Raw genomic sequence first — 23,630 nt, forward strand, 5'->3', positions numbered from 1 at the left:
TATCAGTTGGGAGACCCTGCGCAACTCCTGTGCCTTCCTTGTGCCTCAGTTCCCTCATCTGTAAAAAAGCTGACATCACCTTCCTCATAGGTTTAGGTGAGAAAATGGGCCTGGCCCTCGGCTAGCGCTTGCTAAATGGCTGCCGAAATTATTTGTGAGCTCTTGGCATATAGTGCGTGTATCTCAGTGTGGGGCAGCAGCTGCGGGGAGGGAAAGGTCCATGAGATCGTTAACCTGGACTGGGTTCAGTTCAAGGGGTGACAGTTCCATCTTGGTGGGACTTTTCAGAGTTGAGGTCAGCTAAGGCTTGAAAGTCTCCAGCACTGAGACCAGTTCTAGAAGAGCAGAGCGAAGAGGACACTTCCGGTGTCACTTCTGGCTTCACTGTGCCTTTTCTTTTAAATCTCCAGAACGGGGGCACCTGGGTGGCTCAGTCGGTTAAGCGACGGACTCTTGGTTGCGGCTCAGGTCACGATCTCATGGATCAGAGCCCTACATCAGGCTCTGCGCTCAGCAGGGAGTCTGCTTTAAGATCCTCTCCCTCCGCCTCCCCCACCACCCCGCCACTCACTCAGTAAATAAATCTTTAAATCTCCGGAATGGCACTGACCAACTAGAACAAAGCTGGCGGTGAGGGTAAGCCAGATGTTCTGCACACTCATCACAGGCCTCACCCCTGGACCCCAAGTAAAGGTGGCACCAGACAGCCAAGGATATGGCAAGAAGAGGGAAATCTTTATTTCGGTTAAAAAAGGTACAGGACAGCAGACAAGCAGCCCCCGGCCGTGGACTCAGCCGATTTCCTAGGCCCAGTGCAGTTTCCTTTAGTTCCTCTGAAGAATGTGGGGCTGTCAGAGCTAGCTCAGTCCCTCAGCGCCTGGGGCAAAGGGCACAAGCATCCTCCTTGCATCTTCGGTACTTGGGGTAGTGGGGACGGAGGGGCCGTGGGAACAGTGTCAAACCGGTTGTGCTTAGAACAGTCACCAAACTTGTTCAGCAGCGTCATCAACCACCAACACCCCAGAGGCTCCTGAAGAAACCTGCTCAGCTCCACTATGGCTATGCCTGATTCTGGGAGGGGGCAGGCTGTAAGGCCAGATTCCTGAAGAGTCTTGACACCTTACGGATCTGGGGAAGGGGACGGGAAGTGGAAAAGGGGTCAAGTTTCAGCATAGTATTGTATCATTGTGCTGGCAGCTGCGTTATGGCTTTCTACACTCTGGCTGGCATGGAGTGGGGGTGGGGGCAAAGAGGCCAGCCCCTGCCCCCTGTGGGGGGGCTCTGGAGAGCATACGTGGGGGGCAGGCTTGGGGGCAGACCCTGTAGGCACAGACGGTGGCAGGTGGGCCACAGGTTAGGCAGGTGGAGGTGCCGGGTGCCTGGCGCCCCTCAGGCCGCTCCTGGAGAGGCAGAGGGCAGCGGTCCTCAGGAGGTCCTTAAGCCCCCGCACACACTGGAGATCCCAGCAGGACGGCAAAGAAGGAGAAGAGACAGGGTTAGCGGGATGGGGAGGAGAGAGGAGGCCTACAGGGGCGCTGGCGGGGACAGGTGCTACCCCAGCACCTGCCTCTTCCCCCACAGAAGGGCCGAGGCTTGGGCGGCAGGCAACGAAGCAGGAGAGAAAACGGGCGGGTGAGAGCTCAGCAGGGACAGAAAGCCAGGACCCAAGTGTTGGTGACCGAGGGCTCCTGCACACCGGGCCACCACCAGAACAGGCCCAAGCCGCTCAGAGCATGTACGCCTCCCTCTCCTCAGCCTCGCCCTTCACCTCCTGCTCCAGTGGGAGAGCTGCTCTGCGTGAAGCTACTTCCTCAGTCCAGAGCAGGGCTGGGCTCTTAGCCCTGCCCTCATGCCCCGATCCTTCTGTTTGGGGGGGAAGCCCTGGCGGCCCTACCACCGCCAGCACACACACCACACCACACACCAGACAGATGAATGGGCTCCATGGGGTTGGCAAGGCATGCGATGAGCATGAGATGGTGTGTGAGGGGAGCGGGCAGTGCTGGCTGACAGGGGAGGTACGGTCTTACCAGCTAACCCTCTGCAAAGAGGCCTGTTAGCTCCCCTCAGGCTGTGCAGGAGATGGCAAAATCCTGACAGGTGTCCTCCTGGGGGAGATACCAGAGAGGCGGGCCAGGGTTATGAGTTGTCTGGCTGGGCCCTGCTGCCCAGGTGGGGCTGGGGGCCAGGGAGGCTCTGGCTCACAAACTGGAATCTACTGTCTCAGAAACCTTTTCTTAGCTGGGCAGTCCCTGGGGGGTCAGAAACACAGCAAGGAAAGAGAACTTGGGAGTCTCTAAGTCCCTGAGGCAGGGGAAAGTGGGGACAAAGAGGGGACAGGGTGGCCTCTTCTTACACGCTCACGGGGGCCTCACCCCCTTGCTCGGCCTCCAGCACACACACTCAGCCAGGAGAGGAGAACGTTAGCCACATCACCGGGCTTCCTGCCTCCTGCCTCCCCAGGAAAGACCAAGTTTGGCTGAAAGAACAGAGGGCTGCCAGTTGGAGCCTCAGCAAAGAAAGAGCAAACAAAAACCAAACCAAAGCAAATCAACTCTTAAAAACAAAAATTTTATTACAAGCAGGAACAAGAATACTGGCTTAAATAAAAGGCAGGTGGGAGTCCCCTCCTCTAGCCAACTCCCTCCCCACTTCCCAGTACCGCTGTAGCATGGCCCAGGGTCCTGACACTAGGGCAGAGCTGCTTCTCCCAGAAGGGACCCTCTGGGACTGCCCTTTCTCAGCTGCCTCTGACCCACCAGCCTCTGCAGCAAGGAAGGGCAAGATGCTTTCCCGGGGCTTCAGGCCCCCTGAAGGGCCGAGGAGGGGGATAGAACAATTTCCTATTTTGACAAGAAGCTACAGTTTCCAGCAGAGAAGGGACATCCTTTGAGTTTCTGGCCCAGATTTAGGCCGACCTTCACTCGCCTCTTGGACCACCCTGCTCTTTCCTCCCTTTTCTCTGGACGGAGTCTTCCAGTTGGCAGAGACTCCCTGTCCTCTAGCCACTGGCACTAGGTCGCATACTCAGAGCCCAGAGGAGAGAGTGTGACTTGTAGAATGGCAGCCGCTCCCCCCAGCCATTACCCCATCCGCCACGCCCAGCCTCAGCCTGTCTGGGCAGGTCCCAGGCTTCCTAATGTCCGAGGAAAGGAAAGGCAGGCGGATGGGGGCTGAGCTGCAGTGGCAACCCAGTGGTCTCGTGATCAAGGCACGGGCTCCCTGTGGCCACAGCTCAGGCTGCTCCTGCTGCTGCTGGCTGACACCCGAGGGGGATGACGGGGAGAGGGGCAGCCCAGGGCATGTCAGGAAGTGGGAGCCAGCCACATTCGTACAAGGGCACATGCGAACACACACACACACACACACTCTCTCTCTCTCTCACTCCCCAGCCAGAAGTTCTCTTATAAATTTATTAAAACCAACTTGCCTTCTGATAATCCTTAACCTGGCACTACACAGAGAGCAATGTGGCTGACTTTTTTTTCTTCTTCCATTTAAAAAATGCTATGTAGAAAAGAGGTCTATAAAATTGTGCAAAATACCCAGCATTAATAAACCCGTTTCAAGTATTGCCAGCATGAGTGTAACCCGCCCAGCCCAAGACCGGACTTGGGAGAGAGGTGGGGGGCCAGACTGGGATCCCTTAGAGAACCCTCCATGGGTAGCGAGGGGGCAAGGCCCCCACTTCCTAGTGTGCTGCCCAGGAATCATGCAGGAGCTGAGGTCTTGGGTAGCTTCCTCTGACACAGGCTGTCCCCCACCCGCCCCCACCTCTGCCCTTTCTATCTGGAACCCCAGCTCTATCCTATTGGCCAACCCCATACAAAAAACAAGAACAAAAATGGAAGAGCAATGATCATCACAAAGAGAATGAAGGAGCCCACAAACCAAAGCAGCCCACGGAGGAGGCATCCTCTCCTACAGACTGCTGTCCAGAGCCGAATGCTCATGCTCATGGGCCCTGCTTCACCCCCAGGACCCGGGCTGAGCAGAGCCCAGCAGCTCCCCCACCTGGGAGGCATCGCACTCAGTCGGCACCCTCACTCACACAGGGCTTGCCCTGGCACAGGCAGAGACTTGGCATGGTCCCCTCGCGGCCTCGGGGGCCCTGGCTTCTCCCTCCTGTCACTCCTGCCACTGATCAGCTGGGGGGATCTAGGGCCCAAGGCTGCGGGAACTTGGGTTTGGGGAGCAGAGGGTACAGCCACGGAGGTGTGGGGAAAGCCACGCAGGGTGGGAAATAAATACGAAAGAGTCTTTGGTGGCTCTGCTTCCCGTGGATGGAATGGGGAGGATCCCGGCAGGTGTGGAGGGCGGCAGGTGAGTGCAGAGGGGTGGACAGGCCAGCAGGTGGCAAGTACTGAGCCCAGTTCAGGGGTGGCCTCCTACCATGCTGGCGTCGGGCTTGGCTCCGCAGGCTGGCTCATCGCTTCTGACGGGCGAGGGCAACACGGTGTCAGACTGCACAAATCCCCTTCGGTCAATCAGGCTTTCAGAACACAAGAGGGGACACGTGAGGGCCCCCGCCCGACACCAGTGATCCAGGCCAGGGGGCGAATGGCACAGGCCATTTCCCAGCCAAGGAAAGACCCAGTCCTAGAAACCCTGAGAAAGGGGAGTTGATCTCCAGTCGGGGGCCCAAGACCCTTCCCTTCCAGAAGGGCCCGCTCTGCACTCTGGACAGCTGGTTTTGGCCACTGGATTTATTCATTGTTAATTCAAAGCGGCCCATTTTGCTGTCTGGCTGCCACAGAGCCAGGCTGTGGGGAAGGGAAGAGCAGGATGAAAGGGCGTTCGGAAATAGTGCGATGCCCACTGTCACCCACCCCCACCCCCATGGCAAGCATGACGGGCATATCAGGCAGGAGAAGCTGGTGGGGTGGGCATAGACAGTGTGCGGTTCCCGCAGAGTCCACGGCAATTTAACAGCTGTTCTGGTGCTCTGGCGCCCCCTGGTGTGCAGACAGGGGGCACTTCCCTGCAGGTCTGAGCCACCAGGGCTCTCCCTCCAGGAGGGAGGATGGAGGCCACACCCCATCAGGCCATCAACACCAGAAGGGCAGAGTTGCTCAAGCGTGGCCAAAACATTAACTGTGGTGATCCCTGGGGAATAAGATTACAGGTGATATCTAATACTCTTAATATTTTGTACTTATTTTTTTTTCTACAATGAGCATATGTTATTAACAATTACACAAAATTCTTTTATGTGACAAACGCCTTGAGTACACTCTGCAGGGGATGGTGGGCAGAGGGTCTCCGTGGTGTGAGGAGAGGTCTGCTGCTTCCAGAACCTCTTTGAGAGGTGTGGACTCACCGGGCTGCCCTGCACTAGCCAGGCCAGGCCCTGGGACGTCTCGCCGCTACCCCTGGCTTACCTGGGAGGTAGGGGGCCGCAGAGCACAGCACAGCAGTTGGTGATAACACTTTTATGGCTGTAGGGATTGATGGAGGCCTCACCGCCCCTCTTGCTGGACCACGAGCCTTTGATCTGCCAGCAGGAAGGAGGTCTGAGTCAGGTACCTCCCTTTGCTTCCATTTTTTAGGAGGGAGGTCTAGAGGCTGGGAAAAACTGGTGAATTCTGAAACCAATTCTGGATAGACTATTGGAGGGGATGTGTCTTTATCCCAGGCTATTCAGCGAGTATGGGGGACTGCTGGATGTGGGGGGGCCTGGCAAAGAGGAAGAAGCCCTCATCAGGACAGAAAACAGAGCCCAACCAGAGAAGCCTCCAAAGGCAACCTTTTGGGTGCATCCTCTCTCCTCTGGCCAGCCACCTACGAGTGAAGGTCGTGCAAGGGGACAGGGCTCAGGCTGTTCTGGCTGTGAACCCTGGCCCTGCCACCGACACACTGACGACCCTGGGGGAGGCCACTTCTCTGAATCTCAGTCCTCATTTGAAAAATAGGGAACTCTGACACCATCAGTGGAGCATTCGATGAAATCCTGCCCATCTCTAGATCTGTGAAGTCAGCTATCAAAGGCACCGGGGAGTTTAGCAAGGAAGGATACCTGCTTGACTTTGACCCAGAGTTTTCCAAACTTACTTGGCCACCACACATCTTTTTACCTAACCCCTACTAACATGCTGAAGAACTAGCACCCATGAAACCGCCTTGGGAGATGCTGGCTGATGTCATTTCTGCTCTGTACCAATCATCCAACACATGATACCCCAACATGAGTGCTAAGTTTTGTCTCCTGGAATGAGAGGCTGAGGTCAAAAAATGTGCTTTCTGTTGGTCGTGGGCCTCTGAGCATATGTGATGGCGGCCGAGGCACAGATGCTCTCGTGTGCTTCCTTATTGTTTGCGAGAACAGAAAGGGGAGGTCCGGTCTGGCCCATGGGCTGGGCACACAGGGGGTGCTCAAACAACGCTTGCTGGTGGAGGGCTGCCGGACAGCCTCCCGGTCCTATCCCCGCTGTACCCTCAGTAAGGGAGCCTGGGGACACCCTGACAATCTCCGAGTGTAGTGTGGTGGGGGGCGCAGCAAGCTTAGCCGTGGCTTCCAGCCACAGCCCTGGCTCTGTCCCTTTCCAGCTGTGTGACCTTGGGGTTCACTCAGCCATCGAACGGGAGAAAAGCATCCCTTTCCCTTCTGCTTCAGAGTTGGCAAAAGGACCCCAAAAGAACTCTGGAAACAGTCACACGCTGGCTAATGTAATGGCTTATGGTGCAGCACTGCCTCTGGGTTAGCGAGAAAGCCCGTGCCGAGGGGCCGAGGCATGCGGGGGGCTTAGAAGCCTGCACTGGGTCTCCCAGGGCCAAGCCGTGAGCGCTGGAAGGCAATGTCTCCACCCGTGTTACCCCAGCAGCCGAGAGTCAGGCTGCACTGTGGCTGCTCCAGCCTCCCTCAGCCCTGCCTCCCTCCCAGGACCCTGCCCAGGGTATAAGGGGTGGCTCCAGCCTTACTCACGTCTTCGTTAGTTGTCAGGTTGGAGGCGACGAGGTAAGTATGAAACCCTGAGAGGCCCAGGATGGACCAGATGGAGAAGAAGCAGATCACCAACTCCAGCACAGTGAGCACGGTGGTCAAGGATGCACACGGGGACAGGGCCGGGAGCCTCCCTTGAGCCTGGGAGCTTGCCACGCTCTGCCTTTCTCACCTATCCTTCCATGAGCTATTTCCTCAGAAAGGAAGGGAGTTTGTAACCTTCCTGTGGCCCACTCACCACTTCTCAGCAGGATCACCTCCTGGGCCCTAAGGAGGGCTTGGGAGCCCCCTTCAAGAGCAGGACGGGTGATGGACAGTAGAGGGAAATGAGGATTCCAGGCACCCAGAACCCCATACAGGACATGGTCCAGGGAGCTTGGTGTCTTAAGGGAAGACAGGGACTGCAGGACTCGTGAGAGTTCTTGGCCACCCCAGCCCCCTGCTCAGGCCACTCAGGATCAGTTCTAGCCCGGGCGGGAACAGAAGCAGCTGGTGCAGCGGATTATTCTTGAGGACAAACACTGGCTCTACACCATTCCCCTCTGTTTATAGGAGGCGTGGGCCCCACCCCAGTGAAGGGGGGCCTTGCTCCCACCAGGGCATCCACCAAATGACAAAGGATATCTTGCTGGTGTCTCCTTCAGAGTGGAGAGAAAGTTGCTTCCCTGAGAGCCTGGGCAAGAAAAAACAGGACAGGGGACAGCTCGGAGGGAGAGTGACCACAGCCCCCTGACTTGAGCTTCCTGGCCCCCCCATCCTGCTTGCCCGACCCCCACCCCAACTCACGCAGCGTCAGGTGGGTGACCACACAGGCGAAGATGAAGGCCGTCAGGAACGAGAGGGAGAGAATAAACGCGTAGAAGAAGCGGTAGTTCCGTCTCCCCACACAGTTGCCCACCCAAGGACAGTGATGGTCAAACCGTTCTGGAAAAGGGCCAGGGGCGATGGATTAGTGTGCCTGGCCTGCGACCAGCGCAGGTGTTCAGAGGCCTCACGCCACGGCTGGGGCTTTCCTCCCCGCCATGCTCTCTGCACTCACCCACCCACTCACAGTTCCTCGGACGCTCCCTGCTTCTGGACCTTTGTGCACAGGTTCCTACTGCCTCACATTCGCTGTCTCTTCACCTGGTTAAAGGTAATTCCCCCTTCATGTCTCAGCTGCAAAGCCACTTCCTTAAGAAAGCCTCTGATCCCAGACAAGGTGAGGGCCCTCTGTTATCTGCCCCGTTCCTTATCTTCTGCAGCTCTTCGCCCATGTGTTACATAGTTATTAATAACTAGCGGCCTGGCCAAGGACCCCGGCTCAACTGTAAACTCCACGAGGGGGCCTGTTTTGGCCTCACACTGAGCTGAACCCTAAGGGTCCAGCAGTGCCTGGTATAAAGATCCACAAAAGAAGTACTTGTTGCCTGGCCTATGACCCTGGCCACATGCCAACCACCAAGGATCCCCATTCCTTGCTCTAGAACTAGAGGCCCAGGGAGGGGCTGGGCTGCTCTGTCACTTGCGGAGAGCTGGCATGAAAGGCCCGGATCACACCCAGACTGATAAGGAAAGTCCTCTGTGAGAATACGGATCACAAGCCCATTGCAGGCCTCACACCATGGCCAGCACTCTTCACAGGGCGGGGCGGGGGGGGGTGTGGATCCTCAGGGATGAATAACACTGAGTCACCCACTTCCCTGCCCACTGTCATGGGTATCCCCTGCTGCTCTCTCACTCGGGGAGTGCTGAGGTAGTGTGATGAGCTCACTACCTGGGGACCATGCACAGTCACCATGGCTCAGCTTACCTGGGTCCTCTTACATAGCATTTCCCTTATGACACCCTCCCAGGGGCACACCCTCAGTCCCCATCAGGGCTGTCTGGCCTCTGGTGAGCCAGAAGAGGAGACAAAACAGTCTCTGGTTCCCCAGCAACCATTGCAATTGTGGGTCAGGAGCTTAGTTTCCAATCCTGGCTACATCCTCTTCACCTTACCAGCTTGAACTCCTCTGTTCCCAGATTCTTGTCCCTCCCAAACCCTGGGAATCAGACCAAAGTCATTCAGTATAGCTGGCCCTGGGCCACTGGATGATAAATCATTCTCTTTCTGGCCCAAATGTATCTAGAATGTTATTGCTCCAGTCTCTGGTTCCTGGAAACTTGGACCTACTGAGAACCAGGCTGAGGCCTGGAAGAAGGGTCCAGGGCCTCTCTGTATCTGCCCCATACTTCAGAGCTGGGGGAAAGGGATCTACCAATCCTGGGCTGAAGCCAAGATAGCACTGGTCACACTCTGCGCCTCTCCCTATAGCCCCTCCTTGGTCCGAGCAAATTTGGGTGAAGCAGACTTCCTGCCCAGCTCTGGCTGATTCAGACACAGCCCCATCCCCATGAGTGACTCCCCTGTCTCCAGGGCTCCCTGCATCACTCCCTGCTGCCTCCCACTTACCCACACAGTTGTCACAGACACTGCAGTGTGAGGTCCGTGGTGGCCGAAACATCTTGCAGGTGAAGCAGTACTTCAACTTGACCATCTGCCCGTTGATCATCACCTCCCGGGTCCGAGGGGGTGGCCGGTATGTGGAACTGCCTGTGTTATCTGAGGGCGGGAGGAGAGGGAGATGGGGGATCTTCGAGCCTGGAGCCAAGAGCCCCACCTGGGGAGAAGCCACTGCTCCCTAGCAGGGACAAGAGAAGCTTTCAGGAAACCGCTTCCTGGGAATAAGCCACTGGGATAAAACACAGGCCCAAGGCGGGGACAACTATGAGGATCTGCTACCGCCTACCGAAACTTGCTGTGTGCCAAGCCCTGTGCTAAAGCTTTACACACTGGCTCACACCCCGCTGGTCGTGTACAACTTTGAGAAGGAGACCCTGGGAAGACTTAGGGAGGTTTATCTGAATCTAGTCAAGCTCAAGCTAAGTTCCAGTTTCCAGGAGGTTCAGGAGATGGAAGGACAAAGTAAACAACACTATGAGAACGCAATCAGATCCAGAATGTGGGATGCCTACAAGACCACTGGCCTGATCTCTAACAAAATCAATGTCACTTACAAAGAGAGGGAGATGGCTCTAAATTAAGAGACATGAACAAGGGGCGCCTGGGTGGCTCAGTCGTTAAGCGTCTGCCTTCGGCTCAGGTCATGATCCCAGGGTCCTGGGATCGAGCCCCGCATCGGGCTCCCTGCTCCTCGGGAAGCCTGCTTCTCCCTCTCCCACTCCCCTTGCTTGTGTTCCCTCTCTCGCTGTGTCTCTCTCTGTCAAATAAATAAAATCTTAAAAAAAAAAAAAAAAAAAAGAGACATGAACAAATGCAATGCATGATCTTAGATTGGAGCCCGTTTTGAAAAGCAAAACAAAACACAGCAACAAGAAAGACATTTGGTGGGAAACTGGGGAAAAAGGAATATAGGTTAGAAATTTGGGAGCTATTAATTTTCCTAGCTGTAATAATGGGATTGTGGTCATGCAGGAGGCTGTCTTTAGATTTGATTTGATTTATTTTTCTTTTAAAGATTTTATTTATTTATTTGACAGAGAGACAGCGAGAGAGGGAACACAAGCGGGGGAGCAGGAGAGGGAGAAGCAGGCTCCCCACTGAGCAGGGAGCCCGATGCGGGGCTCGATCCCAGGACCCTGGGATCATGACCTGAGCCGAAGGCAGACACTTAACGACTGAGCCACCCAGGCGCCCCGGCTGTCTTTAGATTTTGAAGACACATGTTGAAGTATTTATGGATAAAGTGTCTATAATGTCTATAATTTACTATGAAATGGTTTACAAACTATAAGCATAGGGGCGTCTGGCCGGCTCAGTCAGAAGGGCATGTGACTCTTGATCTCGGGATTGTGAGTTCTAGCCCCATGTTGGGTGTAGAGATTCCTTAAAAATAAAATCGTTAAAAAAATTAAAGAGAAAAGAAAGAAATTATAAGTATACACGGTATAAATAAGAGACACTAATAACTATTTAATCTAGACAGTGAACATGTAGAAATTCATTGTATTTTCCCACTTTTCTGTATGTTTGAAATTTTTCATAATAGAAATTTTAAGAGGAAAAGAAATGCAAAAATATATTGTATTCACAGATTAAAAGACTCAGCATTAGAAAAGGATTTATTCTCCCTAAATCAATCTGTACATCAACATAATTCGAGTCAAAAATCCCAGTAGGGGGGCGCCTGGGTGGCTCAGTCATTAAGTATCTGCCTTTGGCTCAGGTCATGATCCCAGGGTCCTGGGATCGAGCCCCGCATTGGGCTCCCTGCTCCGCGGGAAGCCTGCTTCTCCCTCTCCCTCTGCCCCGGCTTGTGTTCCCTCTTTTGCTGTGTCTCTCTGTGTCAAATAAATAAATAAAATCTTTTTTCCCCCAAAGATTTTATTTATTTATTTGAGAGAGAGAGAGAGAATGAGAGATAGCACGAGAGGGAAGAGGGTCAGAGGGAGAAGCAGATCCCCCGCTGAGCAGGGAGCCCGATGCGGGACTCGATCCCGGGACTCCAGGATCATGACCTGAGCCGAAGGCAGTCGCGTAACCAACTGAGCCACCCAGGCGCCCAATAAATAAAATCTTAAAAAAAAAAAAAATCCCAGTATGATTTTGGGGGGAGATGAAATTGACAAATTCAATCTAAAATTTATACAGAAATGCAAAGAGCCATGAATAGCCAAGGCATTCTTCAAGGAAAAAGCTAAAGGACTCACATGACTAGATCTCAAGACTAATGATAAAGCTCTAGTACTTAAGAAGGCCTGGTTTGGGTGCAAGGGTAGAAATGCTGATCAATGGAACAGAAAAGAGAATCCAGAAACAGACCTGACATGTACAAGGGGGAGGGAGGGTCCTGGGACACTGCTCATATAGTGTTTCTTGATCTGGGTGCCGATTATATGTGTGTGATTGGTTTGTGAACACTCAACAAACAGAACACTTACGATTTGTACACATCTTGTAAGCCCATTATTCTTCAGTGAAAACTTAACAAAAAGAGGTTTAAGTAACTTGTCCGAGGTCTTGAAGCTCAGATGCAGGTGAACAGGAATCCGAACCCGGGTCTGCCATATGCAAAAGCCCACAATTCTACCCAGTGAGCCTCTTGGTCCCCCAGGCCACAAAGGATCAGAGTCCCCAAAGCAGTGGCTCCTTCCTGGACAGAATTGACAGTCCCATGAGGCTGCTTGTGATCCCCAGCCCTTAGCAATGTTCCCAGCTGTTGCTTCTACTGAATCCACTCCCCAGATAGCATCTCCAGTTTGGCCATGTGCCTCCAACAATAACCTACGGAGTGCCTACCAGGTGCCAGACACTATTCTAGGCGCCTGGCATGCACCAATGAAGCAAACGGACTTGGGTCTCACATTCCAGTTACCAAACAGACTCTTGCTAGGCTGTTCACCATCACCCCAACCACCTTGTGTTTAAAATGGAGCTCAGCACCCCAACGTTTCTTCTTTAAAACCGGCAGCAGGGTAAAGGGCAGGGGGTGTGAGGTCAGTGGACACACTCTGAAACCTGGTTTTGCCAGACTTGCTGAAGTCAAGTGAACTTCTCTGAGCCTCGGTTTTCTCACCTGTAAGATGGAAGGAATGGGTAGAATGGAGCATGAATCCTCCCGGCTCCACCTCTTACTAGCTGGGCTTCTCCTAACGACAGCATACGCTAGATGTCCGACCAGGCAAATCATTTAATCTCTCTGTGCCTCTGTCTCCTTGATCACTGAAATGGGGATAATAACGGTACCCCCATCATAGGGTTGTTGTGAGGGTTAAATGAGTTAATATACATTAAGTGGCACAAAGTAAACGCTCAAGAAGCGCACAGAATTATAAAGAGAAAGAAAGGAAGAGACAAGCAAGAGGAAACACTTCACTGAGCGTCGACTATATGCTGAGCACGTTGCATACATTATCTTCTTGAACCCTGAGAACATCCCAGGAGGTTAAGGCTATCATTACCACCTCTAGGTCACAGTTAAGGAGACTTTTCAGTGAGGTGAAGTGAGGTGTTCGAGGCCACTCCCAGCTAGGAAGTGGCAGAACCTAGATGTGAACCCAAGTTTCCAAAAACTTGGGTTTGAGGTCTTTTTTAAAATTTAAAGTGTCACAGTGAGTGTTATTTAACCCTGCCTGCTTCCTTATTTCTGCCAGTGGCACAGTCCAAGAGCTGGAAAGAACCTCAAAGAACATATAACACAGCCCCTAGCACAGAGTGAACACTTGAAAATTGTCCCTTCACTGCCTGCTTCTCTTCTAACCTCTTCAGTTTACAAATGAGAAAACATATATAAAAAAAATAAAATTTAAACGTAAGTTAAAAATAAAAATTAGGAAAAAACGGGGGGAAGGGGCAGTGCCTGGCTGGCTCAGTCAGGAGAGTGTCCAACTCTTGATCCCGGGGTTATGAGTTCAAGCCCCACGTTGGGCCTAGTGCTTCCTTTAAACAAGACAAAAAACCACATTTGCTTTGTTCACCTAGTCTAGAAAATATCTGTTGAAGAAAAGAAGGAAGAGGGGCGCCTGGGTGGCTCAGTTGGTTGAACGTCTGCCTTCGGCTCAGGTCATGATCCCAGGGTCCTGGGATAGAGTCCCAAGTCGGGGAGCCTGCTTCTCCCTCTCCCTCTGTCTACTGCTCTGCTTACTTGTGCTGTCTCTCTCTCTCTCTGTCAAATAAATAAATAAAATCTTAAAAAAAAAAAAAAGGAAAAGAAGGAAGAAAGAGTGATAAGAGATGCTATTTCTGCCCTAAGGGAATCTAAGATCTACTGCAATGCTTTCTGCTTCGGGTTTTCCCACAAGAAGTAAAAAGGCCTCTCCTGCTAGCAAGGCCTTCCTGCTGCCCCCAGGCACGTAGCTGGGGCTCTAAAGCCCCTGGGGATGTGGTAATGAGGGGCAAGGCTCTTCCCCCTGAACACCTGTGAGAAGCAAATGAATCTCCCCACACTTCCTCCCTCACCAAGGGCCATACTATGGGTCTCTCCACAGCAACCACAGCCCAGGGAGGGGAGCAGGCCAGCATTCTGCAGTCAGAGCCAGATGGCTGGGTCTGTGACTGAAGCCCTGTGGCTGGCGGGGAACGCCCCAGAGGCTGGCATGAGCTACCAAGCAGGCTTTAGTGAGGGAAGGCCGGGATCGCCACACGCCTTGCTGGGTCCTGACTGTTGGCCTTCCATTGCCCCCACCTGTGGAGGAAACAGTGGCAGGGCTGTGGTCTCTCCAGCTTCTAGGTCAGTGCAAGGTCGGCCACGGTGCCCAGGCCGTGGGTCACTGTAACCCCCACCTGACCATTTCTGTTCATGCCAGAGGCTTATGGAGCACCCACCACCTACCAGCTGAGGGACAGGACTGAGGACACAGGAAGAGCTTGGCCTTAGGGTGGAGGGAGCGGGTGCAGTGGATAATCACCGAGTCCATGTAAGAGGCACTATGGGTCAAGTCTGGTGACTCTGGGGCCACAGCCTGATCTCATTTTGAAACCTGGCCTGGCCACTTGTTGGCTTGTGACTTTGAGGAAGCTGCCTAACCTCTCTGAGCCTTAGTTCCTCACTCGGTAATAACCATCTGAGACTTGTAAGATAGTGATGGGAATGAGAGATAGAAAGGCCTAACCCACAGCTTGAGGATTAATGGTATGACTGGCGTCTATACTCGATCCCAGGAGGAATGTGTGGGGTCGGGGCTGGAGGCGGCATTCAAGGAAGCAACAAAAGGTGAAGCACAATTAAGCTGGATCAGGAGGAATGAGCCGTCCCGCTCACCAGGGAGAGGGACAGCAGTAGAGGGGGCTGTGTGAACAAAGCAAAGGCACAGAGGCATGAACGCGCACAGCGTGGCTGGGGGCTCCAGGGGGCGGGGGCAGGTAGGCTGGGGTTGGCCTTGAGCTTGCAAGCAAGTGCACCTCTGCGGGCAAGTTTCAGGAAGGTGGAAGATGATCTGTTTCCTGGCCACAAGACTAAGTAACATTGATTCATGGGATCAGAAAGTTAGTCCTTTTCAATTTTCTTTCAAGTCTTTGACTCCATCAAGGGGAAAACGCTTGGCTTCTAATACCTAATAGCTGTGATCAGGCCTTAAAGTGACTATTTCTGCAGGCAAGTGTAACCACCAAGAATCTGTAACGTTGTTTTGTTTTGATGATTATCTTCTATTCGGAGTAAGAGGCTCTCCACTTACAAGGGTGATACAAACTTTCTTTGTAAGATATATTTAAAAACGAAACGCTTAAAGGAAAATACTAAGGAAATGAAGGTACAAGGTGAGATGCAGAAAGTGTAAACATCATAAAGGCTGGACCCAAATGACCGAACTTCAGGAAATGCTGCTGAGGCCACAAGGGAATCACCCAAATCCTAAGCCAGGGAGGGCTAGGGCCACATCAGGGTCTTAGAGAGACAACTGTGATTGCAGGGAGAGGCCAGGTGCTGGTGCCTGGTCGGCAGAGCCAATGCAGGTAGCAAATGGGGCAGGTCTGCCCTAGGGTGGTGGGCTTCAGAAGGACCTACGGGGAGACACTCTGGGCACAGACAGGCTGCAGTCTGTGACCTGCTGGGTGGTGGCGATGGGAGAGGCAGCCTTATGTCTGTTCTGTGAGCTGTAAACGCGTCTAGGTCAGTGTCTGTCGCTCTGATCTGGATTTTTCTATTGTCTCCCATCAGACTGGGAGCCTCTTGGGGGCAATATTGGCACCCCTTACCTCTTTTCCAACTTCCCAGAGTGTCTGGACTCTGTATGGCCCTGTAGGGAGACCCAGCTGCATGGCTCACCAGCTGACAAGTCAAGATCTCAGACCAGGGTGACCAACCGCCTTGGTTTGCCTATGACTGAGGGGTTTCCCAGGACACGAGACTGGAAGGAGCTGGTCAGCCCACCTCAGATGGTCCTTGCAGGGTGGCAGCCTTGGGCTAGAGCCTGTTGGGCTGGAGCTGCTGGCCTACGGGGCCGAAGTGAGAAGCCCACAGTCTGCATGGGCCCCGGTAATCATCAGTTCGTGTTTATATGAACAGCACCATCCACCTCGAAGCTGGTCCCCAGCCTTCTCAAAAAGGCTCAGTGACCTTAGTCCTTTTCGAGAAAATATATTTCACCCTGATTAGAAACCTCCTGGCCCCACCCTCAAATCTGGCTCCTGTTCAAGTTTCAGAGTTCAAAGGCCTCAACGATGTCACTTTCCAGGCATGGCAGCTGTTCTCAAAGGGAAGTCTCCAACCCTGACATTTAGGGCCCCAAGTGACTAGTGAATTCCACCCCATTCACCAACCAGAATTTCTCTAATTCTCTGAAGTACTCCTCCTGTTCCAGCTGATATGGCCTGCTCAGGGTTCCATGCCTGTCCCTGCTCCTTCCCCCTCGGTCTTCTCCTCCTCTGTTCCACCTGCGGGGAGGGCTCCCTTCACACATATTCCCATGCTTGAACTCCACCCAAACCTTAAGCTTTGGCTCAAGGCATCTCTCCGTGAAGCCTCTCCACCTCTTCCAGGCAGAAGATGCTCCTGGTTTCTCTGATTCTCTTCCAAAGCCTACTCGTCCCTGGGGCAGCTGGTCACCCCTGCAGGTGTGGTCACACGCCGCGGTGGACTGAGCTAGCCTGGAAACTGCCCGAAGGCAGGGGCCACATCAGATTTGGTTTTGGCCTCCTACCTCCTCTGCCTGTACTCAGGAGTCAGCATATAGAATTAACACACAAGTGACTAAAGCCATAATGCCTAATTGGGAGAAGTTCCAACTATCTCTCCATCGGTCACCTGGGGACAGCAAGGAGGGCCTCTACAGAGGCTCATCCATTCAGCCAACATCCCCGGACCCTCAAGCAGCAGACTAGGTGAACAAGACCCTCACTGTCCAGGAGAGGCTGCTGGGCCTGACCAACAACTTTGTTAACAATCACCGTGCAGCACGGGGCCAAAAAAAGAAGGACGAGGAGCTCTGGGAGTGTGTCATGGAAGGTCTGGCCCAACTGGGGTCATGAAAGCATCTCAGAGTACAGAGTACCTGGGTTGAGACATAAGAATGAAGACAGTGTGGCCACTGAAGACCAGAGACGTGTCCCTGTGGCCATCTCAGAAGAGAAAGCAAGGGGTTTGGGAGTCAAGGCACAGTCCATCTCCATGCCTCCACTCCCTGGCCGTGTGTTCATCTACCTCAGTTTCTGCACGAATGCAGCGGGGCTGTGGGGAGGTTTTGTGGGGATAACGGATGGGAAGCACTCAGTACACAGTCAAGCGCTCCCCGAACATGGGGGATTACGGTTGTCATTATTACCCACACTGCTCACAGGGGGCCAGAGGATTCCAGGCGGCCAGATTTCCAAGCTCAGGCTGAGCTGGATCATAATCCTGCCCACGATTAGCCCCAGCTTGGAGGGAGGAGAAACGGGCTGCCACCAGGCCTCCCCCGTTGTCAGGTGGACTGCCCGGGTCAGACTGCAGGATTCCGAAGGAGCAGAGTCGGGTCTAGGAGGCCAAGCGGTGAGCCGCCCAGGGTTACAAGCGGGGAGGAAGCTGGCGGCAGGCAGAGGAAGACAGCAACCGAGGGCGTGGCCGAGGACAGGCCTAGGCAGAGGAATGAGACCAAGAACAAAGAGCAAGAGAATATCCTCCCCCTTCCTGCCCACCCTCCTGAGTCGCTCCAAAGAGTCAGTGGACCGACTTCCAGTGATGGATGCAGCAGGCTCTGACATTTACAGGCTACCGGTTCTCTTCAAGGCCAGTTAGATGTTTAAAAGCCTGTCTGAAAGCCACTCTGTTAGGGGAAGGAACTGACCACGGACCGGAAACCCCTGAGGTGTGCAAACAGCCACGTCACTTCTCCCCAGGAAGGAGCTGGGGTGGAGCAAGCTGAGATTAAGACGCTGGCCCCAGCACCCGGCCTCCCAGGGGGACCCACACTGGTCTGGGAGGAATCAAGGGCTGTCTGTGGTGCCTGGGAGCACAGGTTCTTTCTAGCCACACTGGCCTTCCCGCTGTTCCTTAAACATGCCAGCTTGTTCACCATTCCAGGCTTTCGCTTTTACTATTTCTGGATTGCATATTACTGGCTCCCATCACATCATTCAGGGCTCCTCTCAAGGACCACCTCCTCCTAGAAGCCTTCCCAGATCACCTACTCTAAACAAGCCCACTCCCCACACCTACTGTGCTCTTCCTCCAGATACCCGCACAGCTCAATTCCTCATCTCTTCCCATCTTCACTTCTTTGCTCAGAAGTCACCTCCTTCACAAAGCCTTCCCTGACCACCCTATTTAAAACCATATACCCTCCCCCAGCTCTCATCCTTCCTCCCTGTTTTCCCCTTTGACATCCCAGATGTTTAATTATTGACGGTCCTTCTCCTCCTGCTGGAACGTCAGCTCCAAGAGGGCAGGGGATTATTGTCCTATCTGTTCACTATTGTATCGTCAGCACCTAGAAAAGTGCCTGGCACATAACAGGGGTTCAACGAATGTCTGATGAGAGAATGAGTAAATACACGAATGTTTAAGGGCAGAGACTCTGGTCAGACTGTATGAGATCTCATCCCAGCTCTTCCGCCTACTGGGTGATCTTGGGCCACTTACTTTGCTCCTCTGAGACTCAATGTAACCAGTAAAAGGAGAATAACAACAGTCCTTGTCTCATGGGATTACTGGGGGATGAAATAAGATCATGCATGTAAAGAGGTGAAAAGCCCGCCTGGCCCCCCGCGAGTGTTCAGTACTAAGCTGGCGGCCACCACAGCCTTCATTTGCCAGCATCTCTTGCTTGCTCGGCTGCTCCCTGGTTCATCACGTGTTCCCACTCTGGTGTCCGCTCCAGCCGGCCTTACTTACTGCCGTGCCCCCAGGGTCTGGCAAGGTGTGGGAAGAGAAACTCAGGCCTCCTCTCAAATCAAGGAGCGCGGAGCTGGCAGACACAGCTTCAGCCCGAGAAGGAGCCTCACCGATCTGTTTCTCCAGCGCGGCTGCCTCACAGACGGTGGCCCGGGGCAGGATCCCGGGGTCGGTGAAGCTGGTCCGCAGCAGGCAGCTCATGACGAAGAAGAACAGGATGGCAGCGATGATGGGGATGGCGAGGGTCAGCTGGCGGGCCAGGAAGGGGCAGCTGCGGGGGGGGGGGGGGAAGAGATGAGCAGATACCCAGAGAGCCCCCTGCGGCACAGGGCTACAGCACCAGGCAGGTGTTGTCATCCCAGAAACACCCCGCATTCCTGTTCGTGCAGAGAGCCTTTCCCTGAGGAAGAGGCACAGCTCCTGGGCCAGGGCCTCGGGCAGCCATCACTAATTGATCCTTGCGCTTTCCCTCTGAGCCAATAGCAGACATGATCAATAGATCCCAGCACTTTTTTTTTTTAAATGAGCTAAGGAGAGGAATCTAGATCCCAGCATTTTTTTTTTTAGATTTTTTTAAAATTTATTTATTTGAGACAGAATGAGAGAGAGAGAGAGCACATGGGGGGGGGAGGGTCAGAGGGAGAAGCAGACTCTCTGCCGAGCAGGGAGCCTGATGCGGGACTCGATCCAGGGACTCCTGGATCATGACCTGAGCCGAAGGCAGTCGCTTAACCAACTGAGCCATCCAGGCGCCCTAGATCCCAGCATTCTTAACCCCTGCACTTAGCTGCAGCCTCAGAATCCTTCCAAACACAAAGCTTCAGGCAGCCACTACCAACTCACGTGAGTTGACCATCCATGAAAATGTTCACTCACTCACTCACTCCACGAATATTTAGTGAGGTCTTACATACGCCAGGCAACACCTTCCCCAAACAGCAGTGAACACGAGCGTTGTTCCCCACCCGCCATGAGGCTCTGGTCTGGTGGGGAAAACAGACCTGTGGACAGACAGGAGCCACACAGGGCTGTGTGTGCTAACACGGGAAAGAGGAAGACAGCCGAACAGTCAGCAAGTCTGGCTGAAGGAGATAATGCCTAAGCTAAAATCTGAGGAATGAAAAGTGTCAGCCAGGTGAAGGGGGTTAGGTGGAAGAGCATGGTCCAGTCACTGCCACTGTCATCCAAGGGCTGGCATCCCAAGTCAGTGCATTCAGGGGCCCGAGCCTAGCTGGTTTGGAGAACAGCCTATGCACGGGCTGACTCTGAAGCCGGCCCACATGATTAACTGCTGTGGTCTGCTGTCTTCCCTCCCGGAGTGAGAGGGCCACCTGATGGGGGGAGGAGTTGCTACTTGGGAGGCCAGAATCAGCCAAGGAGCTGGCACAGCTGCAGAAGGCAGACCTGTGGACACCCGCATGCTCCTCCCAGAGCCTCCACTGCCAGAGGCTCTGGCCTCCAGAGAGGCCCTTCCCTTGAAGAGCAGAGGCTGCCAAGACCAAGGGCTCCAACGGGACCACACATTCTGCTCCAAACACCTCAGTGGTTGCTAGGTCCGAGCCTCAAACAAAGCTGGGCTCTCTGTGTCACCCACATGACAAACAGCCAGTTCGTGGACAGCCAGACTCTTTGCGGGATGGGGACTTGCAAGTCTGAGACTTGTAGAACCCTCAGAAACACCAAGTCCTGGCTTCCTGATTTTGTAGAGGGGGACTCTGAGGCCCACAGCTACATCCCAGATCGCCTAGCCAGCCAACGACAGGACTGGGGCGTCCAGGCCCTCAGCAAATACTCTCTACAACAAATATTTACTGTATTGAGTGCCTACTACACACCAGGCCCTGTTCCAGGCACTGGAGACATAACAGTGAGGAGAACTGAGACAGGCAACAAACTAGCAGAACGTATGCACCAGTATGTTCAGATGGTGGCAAGTGCTTCCAGAGAACCAGCAGTCAGGGGAGAGGAATAGGAGGGAGGGGACTAGTTTATGTTGACAGTCAGGGAAGGAGGGAAGAAAAGTGAGGGAGGAAAAGTGAGGGAGGGAGCCCTGAGACCAGCTAAAGGAAGGGTATTCCAATCAGTGCGAAGGCCCTGAGGCAGGAGTGTGCAAGGAGGCCAGTATGTCTGGAGGAGGATGCACGGGGAGGTGGGGGGGTGGGAGGAGAGGGACAGGAAGGAAGCCCATTATCAGGGCGCTGGCTCTTATTCGGGAGAGCCGGGGGGGGGGCTGGGGGGCTGGGATCTGACTTAGAATTAAAGGGGCACTCTGGTCTCCGTGTGGCATGGGAAGTGGGACAGAAGCCAGGCACCCTGCTGACAGCCCTGTGCAATAATCCACCAAACCAAACAATGAAGCAAAACCCTTCTCAGCAAGAAAAAGCCCTAGAGAGCCACTCTCTCTTTCCCCAGAGCAACGGGAGAATGTGAGCTCGCTCGCTCTCCAGTGTTTCCCCGTGTCGGGTCCCTACTGAGGTTTCACCCCAGTTGAGACTCAGGGGAGCTCTCAGCCCAAACCCAAACCCTCCTGCCAACTCCACCAGCCCAAGTGAGGAAGAGCAGAGACAAGGCGAGATGATTCACAAGCCCTCCCAAGCCCAGAAGTCCTCCTTTCTCCCTTCTCTGGGGGACAAATCTGTCACCAGTCAAGATACCCACGGAGCCCAGAAAATCCCGCTTCTGAACTGAACCCCATGCTGCAGGGTCACAGGGGTCAACTTCCTCCTGCCCAGGCTGCAGCCCCGGGGCTACTGGAAAAGGAACTTTCAAAACACTTATGTGGGTCAGCCCAGTGAGATGGATCTGCAACTCCGCCCAGGGAACATGCTGGAGGCTGGGGGTTCCCCAAAGCTTCTCTGCTTGTTATATTATCCTGGAACTTCTTACCCACCCTGACTCAGAAAGGAAGGGGGAAAGGGAGAAGCTAATTCGTAGGAAGTCCTCACCTTGCTTCAAGGGGAAACCCAGGGTTGCAGATACATGATCTGGCAGCTGGAAAGGGGGTGGTGTCTTTGTGGAAGTCTCAGTGTGGCCAAAGGCCCTTAGGAAGTGCTTTATGGTGAAGCCAACAGCTAACAGCAGCATCCAGCATTAAGTGCTTGTTCCTGATTAAAAGCTTACATACATGACCTTGTGCCACCTTCATGATGACCTATTATAAACCCCATTTTATAGATGAGGGCACTGGGGCTCTGAGGTGAAGGGACTGCCCCGAGGTCATGCAGTCTGCAGGTGGTGCGGGCTGGGGCTGGGGCTAGAACCAGGTCTGTTGGCTCCAGAGGAGTTGTTCACTACACCACAGTTAGGGAAGACCACAAAGGATGGACTGAACTAGGAGGGGAGGTGTGAGTGTGTGTGCAAAAGACTCACACAGCAGATGGCTCAAGCTAGAGACCCAAGTTTTCCAAGCTGGAAAACTTCCAATACAAAAATGCGACCCTGAGAAGTGACAAGCATCCCCTCTTCCAACCAGAAAATGGAGATACTGTGTGGACCAATCCTGGGTCACTGGGGATCAAAAGCCCCCAAGGGGGCAAATAAAACCTGTCACACCAAAGCACTCTGGACTCTGGAGAAATAACAAGGCCCTGCGGCTGTTCCTGCTGTGGGACAGGCCCGGGTATGCTCCAGAATGTTGAGAAGGCAAAGAAAACCAGGAGGTCAGAGGTGGGGGGCAGGGGCTTGGCGGAGTCTGAGGGAAGGCTGAGAGGTGCTGGGGAAGCTAAGGAAGGTGTTGGAGAGAGGAGGGAGGCCTGAGAGACCCAGAGCTGTTTGGGAAGATTGCCTGAGGGCCTAAGAGGGAGAAAGACTGAGGGGAAAGCAAGGGGGAAAGGTCTGTGCTAGAGAGATAACAGGGGATCCCAGACGGGGCCCAAAGGCAGCCAGATTTGTAATGGGGAGCATAAAGCCAAAGGACACGGAAGAAATCCAGAAGTTATCTGGAAGGGACAGAAAACAAAGACGCCTCGAGGGGTCGGAAAGAAGCTGAGGGGGTGGTAGTGGGCAAGGAGGTCCGGGAGGCCTGAGCCAGGTTCTGAGAGGGCACAGAGGGTGGGGCTGTGAAGGCCATGGAGGGCGGTGCTCCTGGCACAGGCTGGGTGCCAGGGAAAGGCAGGGAAGGATGGGGGGGCGGGCCACAGAGGATGGGGCATCGGGATGGGCGGAGGATGGGGGTGGGTAGGTGGAGAGGGCTCCGGAGGGCAGAGGAGAGATAGGCCAGGAGACTGGGAAGGCCTGGGGGCAGATCCCGGGCGGAGGGCGGAGGACGCAGGCCCCGGGGGAGCTGGGAGGGGAGGGTGCCTGGCAGGTGCAGGGAAGGGTGGAGCGCCGGGGGACGTGGGAGAGGAGCGGCGGCCCAGCGGGGGCCCAGAGGGGCTGGAGTGCCCACGCAGGACCCGCGCAGGTGGGGTGCGCAGCAGGGGGCGGAGGGGACCGGAGGGGACGGGGCGGCCGAGGGGGCGGGGCCGGGGGCGCCGCGGGACTCACTCGAAGACGAAGAAGAGGACGGTGGTGGTGAGGATGAGCAGCAACGTGAGCGCGAAGACGCCGCCGTGGCCGGCCAGCATGAGGCGGCCGCCGCAGTAGAAGCGGTTGCGGCCCGGGAACACCTCCCACTTGCGCCGCGGGCGGCGGCCGATGCTCCCGCTGCCGCTGCCGCTGCTACTCCAGCGGGGCGCAGCGGCGGGCGGCGGGGGCCCGGGGCCCGGGCCGGGGGGCGCGGCGGGGCCGGGGCGGCGCGCCCCAGGGGAGGCGGGCGGCGGGGCGGCCCCGGGGCTGATCTGCTGGTACTCGCAGTCCTTCATGCGGCCGGCCGCGGGCCTCGGCTCGGCGCCCCGCGGGCCGGCCGGGCCGCACCGGGACCGGGGCCGAGCAGCGGAGGTGGTGCTGGTGGCGGTGGCGGT

General features: G+C 54.7%; 1 protein-coding gene across 4 annotated transcripts; it reads right to left on the reverse strand.

Moving 5' to 3' along the window:
• Nucleotides 1-714: 714 nt before the first annotated feature.
• ZDHHC18 (zDHHC palmitoyltransferase 18) lies at nt 715-23,630 on the reverse strand. Of its 4 annotated transcripts, none has more exons than XM_088022546.1 (9): nt 23,215-23,630; nt 18,840-19,000; nt 9,375-9,524; nt 7,727-7,864; nt 7,565-7,613; nt 6,923-7,025; nt 5,382-5,494; nt 4,393-4,492; nt 715-1,128 (listed from the first exon to the last, which is right to left on the reverse strand). In XM_088022546.1, exons 1-9 carry the CDS (start codon nt 23,529-23,531, stop codon nt 1,060-1,062), a joined length of 1,200 nt encoding a protein of 399 aa, XP_087878672.1. In that variant the 5' UTR covers nt 23,532-23,630; the 3' UTR covers nt 715-1,059. The 4 variants fall into 4 exon arrangements, with proteins under 4 accessions (XP_087878672.1, XP_087878671.1, XP_087878673.1 ...); XM_088022545.1 differs by lacking the exon at nt 715-1,128 and adding an exon at nt 1,135-1,453; XM_088022547.1 differs by lacking the exon at nt 715-1,128 and adding an exon at nt 1,509-2,108.

The sequence above is a fragment of the Eumetopias jubatus genome, unplaced genomic scaffold (assembly GCF_037043125.1).
Source record: "Eumetopias jubatus isolate StellerSeaLion01/CBP00866 unplaced genomic scaffold, mEumJub1_p1.0 scaffold_4, whole genome shotgun sequence".
Lineage (NCBI taxonomy): Eukaryota > Metazoa > Chordata > Mammalia > Carnivora > Otariidae > Eumetopias > Eumetopias jubatus.

What these genes read in the sequence shown, in the direction of transcription:
- ZDHHC18 (XM_088022545.1), bottom strand. Translation starts at nt 23,531, where the DNA reads ATGAAGGACTGCGAGTACCAGCAGATCAGCCCCGGGGCCGCCCCGCCG. An exon ending in GGTCACCCACCTGACGCTGC is followed by an intron (nt 7,614 to 7,726) that starts GTGAGTTGGGGT and finishes TTTCTTGCCCAG; the next exon opens with GCTCTCAGGGAAGCAACTTT. An exon ending in CTGAAGGAGACACCAGCAAG is followed by an intron (nt 7,026 to 7,564) that starts ATATCCTTTGTC and finishes CACCGTGCTCAC; the next exon opens with TGTGCTGGAGTTGGTGATCT.